Source organism: Nomascus leucogenys, chromosome 18 (genome assembly GCF_006542625.1).
Source record: "Nomascus leucogenys isolate Asia chromosome 18, Asia_NLE_v1, whole genome shotgun sequence".
NCBI classification, from domain to species: Eukaryota; Metazoa; Chordata; class Mammalia; order Primates; family Hylobatidae; genus Nomascus; species Nomascus leucogenys.
The window spans coordinates 32,521,594-32,536,793 of NC_044398.1; the positions used below are offsets into that span (position 1 = coordinate 32,521,594).

The 15,200-nt window shown below is 38.6% G+C and overlaps 1 protein-coding gene across 4 annotated transcripts in view; it reads left to right on the forward strand.

Moving 5' to 3' along the window:
• NRG3 (neuregulin 3) overlaps nucleotides 1-15,200 on the forward strand; it is a 1,121,259-nt gene that overhangs the window by 986,935 nt on the left and 119,124 nt on the right. For 2 of the 4 annotated variants that reach the window (XM_003274520.4, XM_003274519.4), the window contains exon 4: nucleotides 10,694-10,720. In XM_003274520.4, the coding sequence (XP_003274568.2) occupies nucleotides 10,694-10,720 (27 nt within the window). The remainder of the gene's footprint in view (nucleotides 1-10,693; nucleotides 10,721-15,200) is intronic. The other 2 variants (XM_030798793.1, XM_012503004.2) reach the window with 1 other exon arrangement.

Genomic DNA, 15,200 nt, shown 5'->3' on the forward strand with positions numbered 1-15,200 from the left:
CCTAACTTGAAGAGTAGTTAACAAAATAATTTTTTAAAAATGTGAGTTCATCTTGTCTTACCTCACACAATTTCTTGATGGTATCAGTTGCTGCCTAATTTCCTGAGTCCTAACTTAAGAGTACCTCCTCCTGGTTAGGGTCTCAACTTGCCTTCTTAGAATGAATTCTTTTCACTACATTCTCGCCATGGAACTTCTCTTTTCTTAAGTCATCAGTAAAGAGATTTTCTACCATATCCACTACATTACAGTATTTGGCTGCTCTAGATGAATATCTTGGGCAGTTGGTCCAGGACTAAGAATCCTCTACCTGGACCCCTTGGGTAGCCTTTCTGTTTCGTTCCTCTGTCTTAGACAGATGGGCAGGAGAGGGTTCCTCTTCTAGTATCTTCATGTCACAAGGTGTTATCCATGATGGGAAGTGGAGGCGAGTTGTCTTTGGCGTTTCTTCAGTGGAGTGCAGCTCAGAGCAATGTTTCTTAAAACATGTCCATCATTTTGTGAACTAGTATTCATCATGATGATATTGCAATTTCAATTTAGAAGTGTGAATAAAAGCATGGTATTAAAACAATTTGTGAACCAAGGCTTCAATCATTAGTATGATAACTGCAAACACATATATAAACACATGGCTGTTTGCCATGTAATCCTTCTTTTTTTTCTTTCATTTCTTTCTCTTTTTCAAGTAGACTTTCCCCTATTTTATTCTAACCCTTCCGTCTATTAACCGTAAACTCTTTTCTCTCTCTCTCTCTCTCTGTGTGTGTGTGTGTGTGTGTGTGTGTGTGTGTGTGTGTTTTAAAGAGACAGTGTCACTCTGTTACCCAGGCTGGAGGGCAGTGGCAGTATCTGGGCTCACTGCAACCTCGACTTCCCAGGCTCAAGCCATCCTCCCACCTCAGCCTTCTTGGTAGCTGGGACTATAAGCACACACCACCATGCCCGGCTGATATTTGTATTTTTTGTAGAGATGGAGTTTAGTTATGTTGTCCAGGCAGGTCTCAAACTCCTGGGCCCAAGTGATTCGCCTGCCTCGGCCTCCCAAAGTGCTAGGATTACTGGTGTGAGCCACCACTTCCAGCCGTGTGCCTCCATTAATACTAATAAAGATTGAAGCTGAAAAGATAGAAGAAAAAAAAAACCGAGAACATGTGATAGCTGTTACAAAGATTGATTAAATAGATGTTGTTAAGGGGAAAAAGCCTTAACTGGCATATATAATGGCATTTTAGTGACCATGGAAAATTTAATATTTTTTCTGATAGTGGACCACTTACTCAAGTGAATCCTAAATTATATACAAAAATTACGTAACAAAGACAGCCATGAGTTGGGCCCTGTTGGATAATAATCTAGTGTTTTCTGGATTCCAGAATTGTAGATTCAAGTGAGTAGAATTGGAATGTACTTTGATTTGGGGGAGTTTTCTGGAAACATTTGTGGATATCGTTTTTCAATATTGAATGAGTTTCCACCAGAGGTGTCACGTTGCTTGGAATCATTAAAAACTCAGAAGTGACAGAGAGCAGGCTGGATATGCTCTGAAAGACATATAGATGTCACATGCTGAGAGCTTAACCAGATGGCATTTTTACTCATGCAATAAATACATATTGAGTGTCCACAAAATGTCAGACTCTGTGATAGGGTGGAGTGATGAAAGAGTGAGAAAAAGAAACAATTACCCTTCAGTCCTGAGATCTGAGATTTTTTCCCATCCTAGGAATCTAAGAATCTACAAATATGACCTTCAGTTTTACACAGAAGCTTCTTTTTTTAATTGTTAAATGGTGCTCAGTTGTACTACTTTACAGTCTAATTTTAAAAATTAGATAAAAGAATATGTGGGCTGGGCACAGTAGTTCACGCCTGTAATCCCAGCTCTTTGGGAGGCCAAGGTGGGCGGATCACTTAAGGCCAGGAGTTTGAGACCAGCCTGGCCAACATGGGAAAACCCTGTCTCTACTAAAAATACAAAAATTAGCTGGGCATGGTGGCACGTGCCTATAATCCCAGCTCCTTGGGAGGCTGAGACAGGAGAATCACTTAAACCTGGGAGGCAGAGGCTGCAGTGAGCCGAGATCGTGCCATTGCACTCCAGCCTGGGAGACAGAGCAAAACTATGTCTCAAAAAAAAAAAAAAAAGAGAAAGAAAAAGAAAAGAAAAGGATATATGTAGAAGTGTCCAGTGACAAAATGCAAGAATTTTAGAAAGTTGATAAAACATGAGAAGATCCTGGGGGACACATGTGAGTCTCAGGAGCAGGAACTCTAGTGTATTCACTTGTACACAGTTACTATCACTAGCGACAGAAACAATACAGAAGTATTTTCTTTTTGAATGAAGAATTCTTCTCTATAATGGTAATTCTTATTAAATCCTTTAATCGGTAATTGCAAAAATGGAATAAGATTTCAGTCTAATGCTCCAAGATGTTTGCACTGCAAAATTCTACCCATTATTTAGTCAAAATCCATCTCTGAGGAGCAGCCTAAGCAAATGATCTCTCCTTAACCTCAGTTGAAACCTTGTCATGCCCTTTCACTTTGCTTAGCAGAGTGCTCATCTTGAGTTTGCTGTACATCAACATGGGGTGCAGTCTCTATGGCTGCCTGCTTCTCTCCATCCTTTGATACCAATCAACATTCTTGTTTAGAGGATGATAAGAGATTATTAAATTCAGGTATCAGCAGTGGAGTTTTGGGGAAGAAAAATAAAGAGATCATACTCTGTAACACAGCCCTGAGAAAGGAGACTGGGGCTGTGTGCTTTCCAGGAAAGTGGTTTTCCCTCCTGCATGACTGATGGCCTGTCTGGTGTGAGGCTGACCGTGGTAATAATGTCATGACCTACTCTCAACAGTGGAAAAGGCTGTTAGTTCTGATGTGATGGAGGTTGGGTGTGGGAGATTGGGATTATAGAACTGCAGTGGCCACAGATAGACTCCCGATTTAGGCACATAAAACAGGATGATTTTGTGTAAAACTGACATTGAGTTTATTTTAAATATATGGAAGGAAGACTAGAAAGAACATAAAACAATTAGCAGGAATTAATTCTAAGAGATATTGAGAGAAGTATCAATTTCTTTAGATTAATACGGTTTTTTTACCTTCCACATTTTATTTGTGAACATGTGTAAATCTAAAATCAAATATACATGCCCATAAAAATAAAATTATGTATTTAGTGACTTAGCAAAATTTCATAAAGGGAGCATGAAGTTTAGAATCAGCCCTGCAATTAACATCCTAAATCTTGCACTAAGGATAAGATGCTAGAAAAAGGATGAAGTGATAATATCCCTTTCCTTTTAGGACAGACATTCTAGGATTGAACACAGCTCCTGGAAAGGAGCTTTTCTGCCTCGCTCACCAGGAGTGTGCTCACACTCTTGACACTTCCCTGTGCCCCTTTCCCACTGTGGGATTTAAGGCCAAAGAGATTGGATCTGGCTGCCACACTCCTTCCTGCTGCCATATTCTCTTAGTGACCATCAAATGTCACATCCCTTGTTGACACAGCCCTATGCTCTGGAAGCCTTTATTGAACCCTGTTCCGCTGTCCTTTGACCCTTTTACTTTTTGAAATGTATATATTCTGTGGATCCCATGTTTGGTTTTCTAGCCTGCAGCTTCCCTCAGCAACTACAACCAGAGCCAGCCCCATTTCCTTCTCCCCTCCTAATCAGAACTCTTAAAGTCTACTCCAGTCTTTCTCAGCTTGCCTGTTTTGCTGTAATAAACTGGGACATGCAGGGCAATGTCTCAACACAGGACATCTCAGCATCTTGTCCATACTCTTATCTCGGAGCAAGAACACACGGACCCACTGTTGATACCTGAGACAATTACATTTCTTTACAATGATTTTAGAAACTACTAGAGCATGATGAGCTCAGGTATTATGGTTAGCAAATGTGGAAGACTCAACTTGCCTTCCTCACAAAACCTATTTGCTCTTCTCAGTTGCAATGGACTACCTCTACCTGGAGTGTCACCAGTGAAAAAGTTACTTGACAGGGATCTGTGGGTGGAATCTACAGAGTGACAGATTTCAGTTCAGTTATTAAGATAAAGCATTTATGACTGACATGTTTTGTAATTGAGTGGGTGGTTTGCTCCACACTCATATGGCAAGTATTTCCCAGAGCAGGTACCTTATATCACTAGTTCCACTGGGGGCTCCATGACAACCTAGCTGTTTTCATCAAGTTGGAAATGCTGTCACTGAATTACCGCCCATAGTCTCCACACACCTAGGAGGGAATTGGGGGATTCTTGCAGCAGAGAAGCCCATTTAACTTCAAGGCAGTAGTCTAACTTTTTTTTTTTTTTTTTTGAAACGGAGTCTCCCTCTGTCGCCCAGGCTGGAGTGAAGTGGCGCCATCTCCGCTCACTGCAAGCTCCGCCTCCCGGGTTCATGCCATTCTCCTGCCTCAGCCTCCAGAGTAGCTGGGACTACAGGCACTAGCTATCAAGCCTGGCTAATTTTTTGTATTTTTAATAAAGACAGGGTTTCACCGTGTTAGCCAGGATGGTCTCGATCTCCTGACCTTGTGATCCGCCCGCCTCGGCCTCCCAAAGTGCTGGGATTACAGGTGTGAGCCACCGCACACGGCCAGTAGTCTAACTTTTTAAAACACAGATCAATATTTTCCTGGAACATGCTTTTCCATATCCCATAGACCAGAGTTTAAATGATCACATTTAGGACTCTTGTATGACCAGGATCATCTCGCTCCGTTACTGTTAGCACAGGGCTGGTGCTTAAACCCACATTGTGTCGCTTTGTCCCAGGGCTGCATTGCAGTGAGTTCCTGTTCATAGGCTGGGTAACAAGTTAAAGGTGGCATCCTGAGATTGGAATCAAGGCAATGATGTTTTCGCTTGATGTTTCGCTTGCAGCCTGCCCACCTGGGGGAAATGTCAGCAGCCCCTTTTTGTCAGCATATAAACAAGAGGTTTTGAATTGTTCAGTCATACAGAATTGTGAATGCTTTAGAAATACTCGGGCCTTAAACTTCAGTTAGTAGTTAGATGAGAAGAAAAAGTTCAAGAGAACTATTGTGCAATGCGGCAACTATAGTTAATAACAATGTATTTGCTGACAGAGTACATGTTAAATGTTCTCACCACATAAAGATAAGTATGTGAGTGCATATGTTAATTAACCTGATTCAGCCATTCCACAGTGTATACGTATTTCAAAATATCTGGTTGTACAGCATAAATTTATATAATTTTTGTTAATTAAAAAATCTGGGCTTTGAATTTCCAAGTGTTTTCCAGGAATTTTTGGTGTTAAAAAAACATTCATTTTGTCTCACTAGACAGGTACCTAGTCCTAAAATCTTAAGAATGCTTCAGCTCTGCAGCAGAGCTGCTGGCATTTATTAAGTGTGTTGCCAGTTGTAAGATAATTTGGTTCAATGTTGGGCATATTTTCAGACTCAACATTTTATATATTGCTTGCTGTGTGTGCAAGCAAATAACTTCAACTAGGCCAGCCTCGTTGTGAAGAAATTTCCCTGGTAACCAATGAAGAAATATTAATGATTTGCCAGTTGGACTCCTTGGAGACAGATAACAGTTGTCTTCCTTTGTCTGCCCCGCCACCTAGCTTATATTTGGCACTTCATCAATAAACTAGGGGTGAGAAAATAAATAAGTGGTGCTTCTACTCTCTCTGAGGATACTTGAAAACAACCTGTTCTCTTAAGTGGATTAAGTAATTCCTCCCTGAAGATCTCATTACTTGATAATTTTGTAAAAATTAGCTTTTTCTTTACAGGAAGGGGATAAGTAAACTTTGAGTATAAATGGTAGCTAAGAGCCAAGCTGGCCTAGGCTCCATCATGTTCCCAGCACCTACAGGCAATCTGGTTTAGAGAAAGTTAGTTCCCCTCTCTGTGCTTCCGTTTCTTACCTGTAAAATGAGCATTACAACAATCTTATCAATTGCTGTGAGATAATATTTAAAGCAATTCCTGGTACACAGTAAGTGCTCAGTAAATGTTACCCACTACTATATAATCCAAAGGTGGGAGTGTTCCAAAACAAATGCTAATTTTACAAATAAAAGTTTTGGAGTGTTAAAAGGAAGTTATATGTTCAAACATATGTATCTCATAGATAAAATCAAACTGTTTTTGCTTAAACTATGTGCCTCTTCTTCCACCCTAATATCTGTGCAGTACTTGACACATAGTTTGCTGAGTGAATGAATAAACTATTAATTAATTAATCTTCCCCTGTCTCGCTTGATGTTTTCCTGCAGGCATGAATATCCCTGGGCACACTGCTTGCTTTGAGAAATAGCCAGTGACGGGTTATGAGAAATAGTGTGGTTTATATGATCTATGTATGACTCAAATGATTTTTCGTCATCTGTTCTTCATGGATTTTCATTGATTCTTCCATATGATTCAAATCCTGTCTTAAACCCTGCAATAATGATCACAGTGTTTAACATTTTAATAAAACAATGGAAGCATGTATGTGTGTGTATGTGTGTGTGTGTGTGTGTGTATGCATGAGAGACAGAAAGAAAGAGAAAAATAATTTACATAAGAGGTAACTTTTTATTTGTATGTTCAGTGGTGTCAGTTTCCATGAATAAGTTATTATAAAAAATTAATAAATAATTCCCCATTAAAATACAAAAATATAAATGCCATCTTGCTTGAGAGTATTTCTGAAAGTTAACAACTCTAGTAATCGGATAACTTTTCTGTTATGTTAAAAGAGGACAGATTTTCTTTCCCTTAAGAAGATTCCTACTTATCCTATTCAGTGTTTGAATAATTTCCAAATTCTGATTTCTGTCTCTGCTACTGGTCATGAATGTATTGAGGTTTCAAAGCATTCAGATTGGCCCTCCATTAATCAAACATGCCACTCATTTCTTAGCACAATCTACGGATTCACAAAGCCCAGTGCTCCATATCCCTTGTCACTTCCGGAGGCAGAGCACTGAAGGTCATGGAAGAAGGAAAAAAGGCCAAGCCTGGGTTGCACCTGCCAGCAAAACAGATGACAGGCAGCCAATTCTGAGCCATCTCAGCTGCAGCGGAAAGTTCTTGTTCAAACAGGCTGAATCTAAAGGCTTTCTAATTGCCCACTCATGTCATGGAACACCTGTGGGCCACTATTTGAGATCCTCTGCTCCCTGATTTCTGTACACTTGCCTCTCCTGGTTTCCTTCCTGCAACCTCCTCTTCTGTCTATATGAAAAAGTTTAATTTTTATTCCCAGCCTTTTAAAAATATTATTTTGAGTGTAATGATAGGTAATCCTTATTTTAAATGCCACAACTCTAGTCTCTCTCCAATGTCCTAGGTACCACAGTCATGAAGCTTCCTATTTGCATAAGAATGAACACATGATCTTGAGGCAGGATAAGTAAGGTTAGGACCCATACTTACTTGTCCTGTGTGTAAAGCTCAATGGGCCACTTTTATAGCTGGCTCTTTCACCTTGCACCGTCATGCACCAGCACCTAACTCTTTTGCAAGATAAGCGGTCCTACCGAATACCAACAGACTGCCAGATGGTTACAAGTTCCTGATATTCAGTATGGGCTTGGGGAAGAGAACAAGAGTCCCTTATTCCTGATGTAACTTCCCCAGTCTCCAACCAATCAGCATCAAAAGCACAAGAAACTATTAGCTACAAATTTCTGCCTGCTGGGCATTGGGAGAGGGACAGAGACTCCTCCAGTGTCCCACACCCATAGCTAGACTCAAGGTTTAGCTTATAGTAATATTTTTCTCATTTTAATATCAAAAAACACACCCTTAGATGGAGATTTTATATGCTAATGATACATGTGATATGTGTTAGAGCATGTAGATCCTGAGTGTATGTGCTAACCACAGATCCACCTTTACATACTTGACCTCACCAGTATTTTATGAATATGTCTGTACAGTTTCCGTAAAGGAAATTCCCTTCAAGACACTAGGGGCTATCTCTCTCTTTGAGCGGCCCACTCTGCCTCTCAGATTTTGAGAGCGAATCCCAAGTAAGAATAGACAAACAAGTTTGTTGCACCTCACTTTGCAATACTTTCACTTTGATATAAACTTCTTTGTCTACTCTTACTTGGGATTCGCTCTCAAACCTTTTATGCAGAGAAGTCAACGACCTGAACAAGGCTACTGACAATAGTCTTGCCAACTTTTCTACAAACTCCATTCTTCCTTATTTTTATTTTATTTTATTTTACTTTAAGTTCTGGGATACATGTGCAGAACATGCAAGTTTGTTACATAGGTATACATGTACCATGGTGGTTTGCTGCACCTATCAACCTGTCATGTAGGTTTTAAGCCCCGCATGCATTACGTATTGTCCTAATGTTCTCCCTCCCTTTGTCCCTTACCCCCCAACAGGCCCCGGTGTGTGATGTTCCCCTCCCTGTGTTCATGTGTTCTCATTGTTCAACTCCCACTTATGAGTGAGAACATGTGGTGTTCAGTTTTCTCTTCCTGTTTTAGTTTGCTGAGAATGATGGCTTCCAGTTTCATCCATGTCCCTGCAAAGGATATGATCTCATTCTTTTTTATGACTGCATAGTATTCTATGGTGTATATGTGCCACATTTTCTTTATCCAGTCTATCATTGATGGACATTTGGGTTGGTTCCAAGTCTTTGCTATTGTAAATAGTGATGAAATAAACATACATTTGCATGTGTCTTTATAACAGAATGATTTATAATCCTTTGGGTATATACCCAGTAACGGGATTGCTGGGTCAAATGGTATTTCTAGTTCTAGATCCTTGAGGAATCTCCACACTGCCTTCTACAATGGTTGAACTAATTACACTCCCAACAACAATGTAAAAGTGTTCCTATTTCTCCACATCCTCTCCAGAATCTGTTGTTTCTTGACTTTTAATGATCGCCATCCTAACTGGTGTGAGATGGTATCTCATTGTGGTTTTGATTTGCATTTCTCTAATGACCAGTGACGATGAGCTTTTTTTCATATGTTTTTTGGCCACATAAATGTCTTCTTTTGAGAAATGTCTATTCATATCCTTCACCTACTCTTTGATGGGGTTGTACAAACTTTATTCTTTGTATTGCACATTCTCTCCCTCCTAGGAGCAAGTTTATGGGTCCACGGCCTCTTCATCCAGTGCACATTTTCTGCTTTTCCATTATAGAACTTATTACAAAGAATGACCATAGCTTTTTCTCCATGGTCTCTCATTCATTTCTGAGCTACTTGAGAACAAGAATCCCTTCTTTACATGAAAGTGTGCCTGATATCTGTCACCGTGTGTATGATGACCACAGAGTAAGCAGTCAAGAAATGCCAGGGAAAGAAATGAATGCATCTACTTTTTAGAAACATTGTCACCATCTTCCTTTATATAAGTAAATGTGAACGGTTCATAAGGCAAATTGATGAGGATAGAAAGTAGATTAGAAGTTACCAAGGGCTGGGAGGAGGGATGAATGAGGAATTATGGATTAGGGGGCACAGAGTTTCTGATTGGGGTGATGGAAGACTTTGGAAAAAAGGGGTGGTGGTTGTACAACATTGTGAATGTATCAAGTTAACAAAAGTAATGGCAAAAACCACAATTACTTTTGCACCAACTTAATAATTAATGACACTGAGACATGCACTTAAACATGGTTTTAATGATAAATTTTATACTATGTATATATATATATATATTTCCAAATAAAATTTTAATGACCTATTTACAAACACAAAAGGCATTGAAATCTAGGTAACTAGATGCATATTTTCTAAAAGGAAAAGCTTATTTGCTACAGAATTCATAAAATGAAGCTCAGCAATTAGTCTTGGAAGCAATTACAATGGTAGCAATAGTTTTTTCCCTTATTCTCACTTCAGACAAATATTATGGCAACAGAAAAAAATATTAATTAATGCAATGAATTTTAAAAGTGAATGAGTGAATAACTGAATGATTAAAAAAAGAACCATTTAAATAGACGAACATCTGAGGTTGAATACTTGGGTCCAGCCCAGTACAGTTCATTGCTCTGCTGATCAGGCAGATGTTAGCTGGTCAAGATGGTTTGCATTCTATATGCACGTGCCCTGGAACTGTCTCAGATTTTGTAACCTATGTAAGAGTTTTAATCTCACTGAAGCACAGTTTTCTCATCTAAAAAGTGAAAGAAAGAGAGAAAAAAGTCCAACATCATTGCTTTTTTGTGGAGGTAAAGTACACCTGATTAGGGCCTGGCATGCAGAAGTTCCTTGCTTATTCACTTTTATTTTTATTATAGAGGTTCAAATAAATTTGTTATAGAGGTTCAATAAATATGTTATTCCACATAAAATATTATGGGTTCTGAAAAGAATATTAGTGTCAGATGTTCATGGTGTAACAATTTTTCTTTTTCTCTCTTAGCTAAATTTATACTTAGCATTCTTCATGATTTATGCAATATTAGTTCATCTAAAATCTAAGCTATAGCTCAGAGGCTTTGGGGGAAATACCCATCAGTGTTCAGAGTAACTCTACTGTTGGTGACCTGTAATGTATCTTTTCTAAGCAAACATAGGGGTTAAAATTGAGGCTGTGCCTTGCCTTGGAGGGTTAGTCTTATAAGCACTGATTTCCATGTGTAGAGTTTTTTCTAACCTTTTTCTCTTTTTCTCTTCCCCTTCCTTCCATGCTGACTTTGGTGTAGCAGACCACTTGGGGATTGAATTCATGGGTAAGACTAAACAATTTGCTCATTTAATATCATGGAAATGTTAAGCTTTATGATATACACAGTGCCTTCCTTCTCCATCTGATTATAATTGAAATGTCTCATTATCAGATGCTGTTAGTAGGAAAAAATACACTTGTCGAGTTTTCACTAAGTAATGGCTCAAAATGAAATAATTAACTACTTATTGGGAAGGCAATTTAATGTTACGTGCAGTGTCTGGAATCATACAGAAGTTGTATTTGGCTCCTGGCTTTGATTATTTCCTCTAATTCTCAATTTTCATATCTGTAAAATAGGGATAATAATAGGTTCTATTTTCCTGCACATATAAATTGCTTAGCATAATGTCTGCAACATGGCAAACACTCAATAAAGGATAAAAAACAATGATTTTTAAATGTCAGTTTTTAAATTTTTACTTCTAAGTCCCCTTCCTTCTGTGAGATGATTCCTTTGGATACATTTTGGTACCAATTTTAATTTGGAGTGTGGGCTATTAAACATTTTTATTCAAAAAATTTAAATGTTTCTTTTAAAGTATTTGCAGTGAATGGTGTATGTTTTAAAGCATTAGAATGCCTTCCATGGGCGTTATTTTTATACTCACAGATAACTGCATTCAAAATTAGACCTAATTCTCTGAGTCTATGGTAATACATGAAATGAAGAAAGAGCATTTCATAAAGTTCAATATGCATCGTAGTACATGGATGGAAAGACACTCAGGATTTAGAGTTAGGGAAATTGAGGAGATCTAAATTTGAATCAAAATTCATCTGCTTCCTTGGATTCTATTAAATTCAGATTTTTTTCTCTTATATGATGTGGATATGAATACTTGCTTTATACGTGAATGTTTATTGTGAAATAATTATATACTTACTTGTATTAGTTTATCCATTCACCCATTAATTCAGCAAATACTTATCAAAGTGTTGATTTGGGATGACTTTGACATATTTGAGAGATGTTAAGTTGGTGGTTGTATTGTTGGAAGTGTTGAGAGTTAAATAGAAATTTGTGAAACATCTTTATACTGGAATTGGTGTTCCCAGTTGTATGGTATTACTCATTATTGCTCCATTCTCTGGTTATTACATCATAGAAAAGGCAGACAGCTCAATTCCTGCAGGCTTGCGGTTTGGTTGGGTAGATGTGATGAAAACTCAGAAAACCAATGAAATTTCAGATGTTATTCAAATGAAGCACGATGGAATGTGAGATAGTTGTGGAAGGAAGTGAAAGAAGAATGACCGTCTCAATGAAATCAATTCATAGTCATCATGAGAGCGCTTGAACAAGCTGGTGTGATGAAGAGATTACAGTCATATGGCAGATTCGTTGATTTTGATTTTGAAGATGGAGGAGTTATAGGAGATAACAATATTCAAAGCATTCCTATGAGTGTAAATAATCAAACTGAGGTTGAGGGGGAAATAATTTGAAACTAGAGGTCAAGGACTTGAGAGGACATAGTTTTGGATAAGTTGTCTAATGGATATTCCATTTATTCATGATAATGCTAGGGTTGGAACAGAGAGAAAAAAATGTTTGTTATATGCCAAAGTTTCCCATTAATAAGATAAACTATACTGGAATTTAGTAGATGACAAGGAAGAGTATAGTTAAGGGTAATGCCAGCTGCAACAAAAAATAGAGCCCACCTTATTATAATGGCTCAAAGACGGTAGCAATTTATTTCCTGACCCTACTTTTTCGTGTCCAAGGTAGATGTATTTCCTGTTTAAGGTAGCAAATGACTAGCTTTATTCAAGTAGTGAATTAGAGATCCAGGCTTCTTCTATCTTTTGGTTTCATTATTACATAGGTTTATTTGTTAACTGCGTCTAGCCAGCAGATTGAGAAACAGAACAGAGCTGATGCATACCCAATTCTTAAAAGACTGAACCACAAGAACTTATATCACTTTTTGCTTAATGTTCTATTAGCTAGAGCTAAATCACATGACTTCATTTTACTGTAAAAGAGGCTGGGAAATGGAACCCTGAGAAAACAGAGGAAATGCATTTTTAGACATCTCTGCCACTGTGTGAATGGCATAAACTTTAAAGGAACAGGATTTTTCATAATAGACAAGAGAAAATGTACGTAGAAGCCAGGAGGACGGATCTCCAATGTTGAAAGTGAGAAAAATAAAAACACCTTTTGAGACAGGTAGAGGAAAATGAGACTTTTCAGGCAAGATTCAGGTTTCAGCTAAAATAGGAGAAAAAAAGAAAAAGTCAAAGAAGAGATTGAGAATGCAGAGGGTGTGTTGCTGGATGTGGATGAGCAATTTCACTAAGCCAAGTGGAGAGTATAACTGGTGGAAGAGGAGTAGATATCTGAGTCATGGGCCACAAATTACTGAAAATTATGGGCATATTTCTGCAGTAAGGATACATTGTTGAGAAGGGCACACAATTTTGTACCCTCCTCATTCGCTAATGATGGCAGTGACTCGTAGCATGGAGGTGCGAGCATCAGTAGTCATTTTGAATAAAATGTGTCCTGGGCCTCTTGTCCAAGAGCAGTTTGCCCCACTAGTCCATGGTGATTACAGGCTCAGTGAGGCTTTATAAGTTGTTCAGCAGAATGCCCTCAAATGCAGGAAACACTGCATTGTTGGTGGTGGGACCAGGATAGGTCTAGATCCCCAGTGTAGCCATGGCTGTAGCAAACTAAAATTGCCATGCAAATTTTAATTAGTGTTGAAAGAAATGGACCAGCCTCCATCTTATTGTGCTTCCTATTGTGTCTGAGGACTGCCAGTGGCACTGGTAATTTATAGAGTTATAATTTGCTATAGATGCAATCTATGTATTAAGAACTCTGTTTTGGAATTCATTTAAAGAAATGTAGCTATTGACACAGGAAAAAATAGTAGATTGTCATGTAGTTCATCTACATGAACCACAAGACTAAGGTAATAGTGAGTTTTGCAAAAGATAGATTCTAATCATAGCTATAAGAACTTATGGGGAATGAATTCTCAGTGGGTGACTATTTGACTCCAACGGTAGAAATTTTCTTGGAGGGAAGGGGTTGGGGAACAACTCAGAGTTCAAGGGATTGGCTGGTATGCATATAGATAATGGCAGGTAAAAAGGGATTGTTTGCAGTAGTGAATAGCTTTATAAATTTAGTGAATATGCTGTTTTCACTGACCTCAATAATTCACCCCCACAGATTGTTCTAATTGAATATGTAAAATTCTGCTTTGAGAACAATATTCTCAGATTTAACTTTTTTATTTTTATTTTTTGAGATGGAATCTCACTTTATTGCCCAGACTGGAGTGCAGTGGCACAATCTTGGCTCATTGCAACCTCCGCCTCCCAAGTTCAAGAGATTCTCCTGCCTCAGCCTCCCAAGTAGCTGAGATTACAGGCACTTGCCACCACGTTCAACTAATTTTTGTATTTTTAGTAGAAACGGGTTTCACCATGTTGGCCAGGCTGTTCTCTAACTCCTGACCTCAAGTGATCCGCCCTCCACAGCCTCCCAAAGTGCTGGGATTACAGGCGTGAGCCACCACACCCAGCTAGATTTAATTTATGATTATAGAATCCATATGGGTAAAATTCCTTCCATTGAAAGTGCCATCATCCCAAGTAATATGACATCTCTAGGTATAAATTCATCTAGGAAGGGGAAATGCAGGCATAGTCTATATATAAGTTTAATAATGTCAGTTTATTGTTGTGCCAACAATTAATCAATGCTAGCTCTATTTGTGTGTGTGTGTGTCAATTTCTTTAATAGACTTGATTTTCACACAGTTTTAAGTTCACAGCAAAATTGAGTGCAAATTACAGAGATTTCTCACATATCCTCTGTCTTCAAACATGCACAGCTACCTCCATAATGAAGAGGTACATTGTGAAGAGGTGCTCACAATAGAGGTACATTTGTTACAATTGACAAACCTAAACCTACATTGACTCATCATTATCATTCAAAGTCCAAAGTTTACATTATAGTTCATTCTTGATGCTATACTTTTTATAGATTCAGACAAACGTATAATGATATGTATCCATTATTATATTATCCTACAGAGTAGGTTTACTGCCCTAAAAATCATTTGTGTTCTTTCTAGTCATCCTTCCCTTTCCCCAACCACTGGTCTTTTTTATATTATTTTATTTTATTTTATTTTAAGACAGAGTCTCACTCCGTCACCCAGGCTGGAGTGCAGTGGTGCGATCTCGGCTCACTGCAAGCTCCACCTCCGGGGTTCACACCATTCTCCTGCCTCAGCCTCCCGAGTAGCTGGGACTACAGGCACCCTCCACAATGCCAAGCTAATTTTTTGTATTTTTAGTAGAGACAGGGTTTCACCGTGTTAGCCAGGATGGTCTCGATCTCCTGACCTCGTGATCTGCCTGCCTCGGCCTCCCAAAGTGCTGGGATTACAGGCGTGAGCCACCACGCCCGGCCCCACTGGTCTTTTTACTATTGTCATAGTTTTAACTTT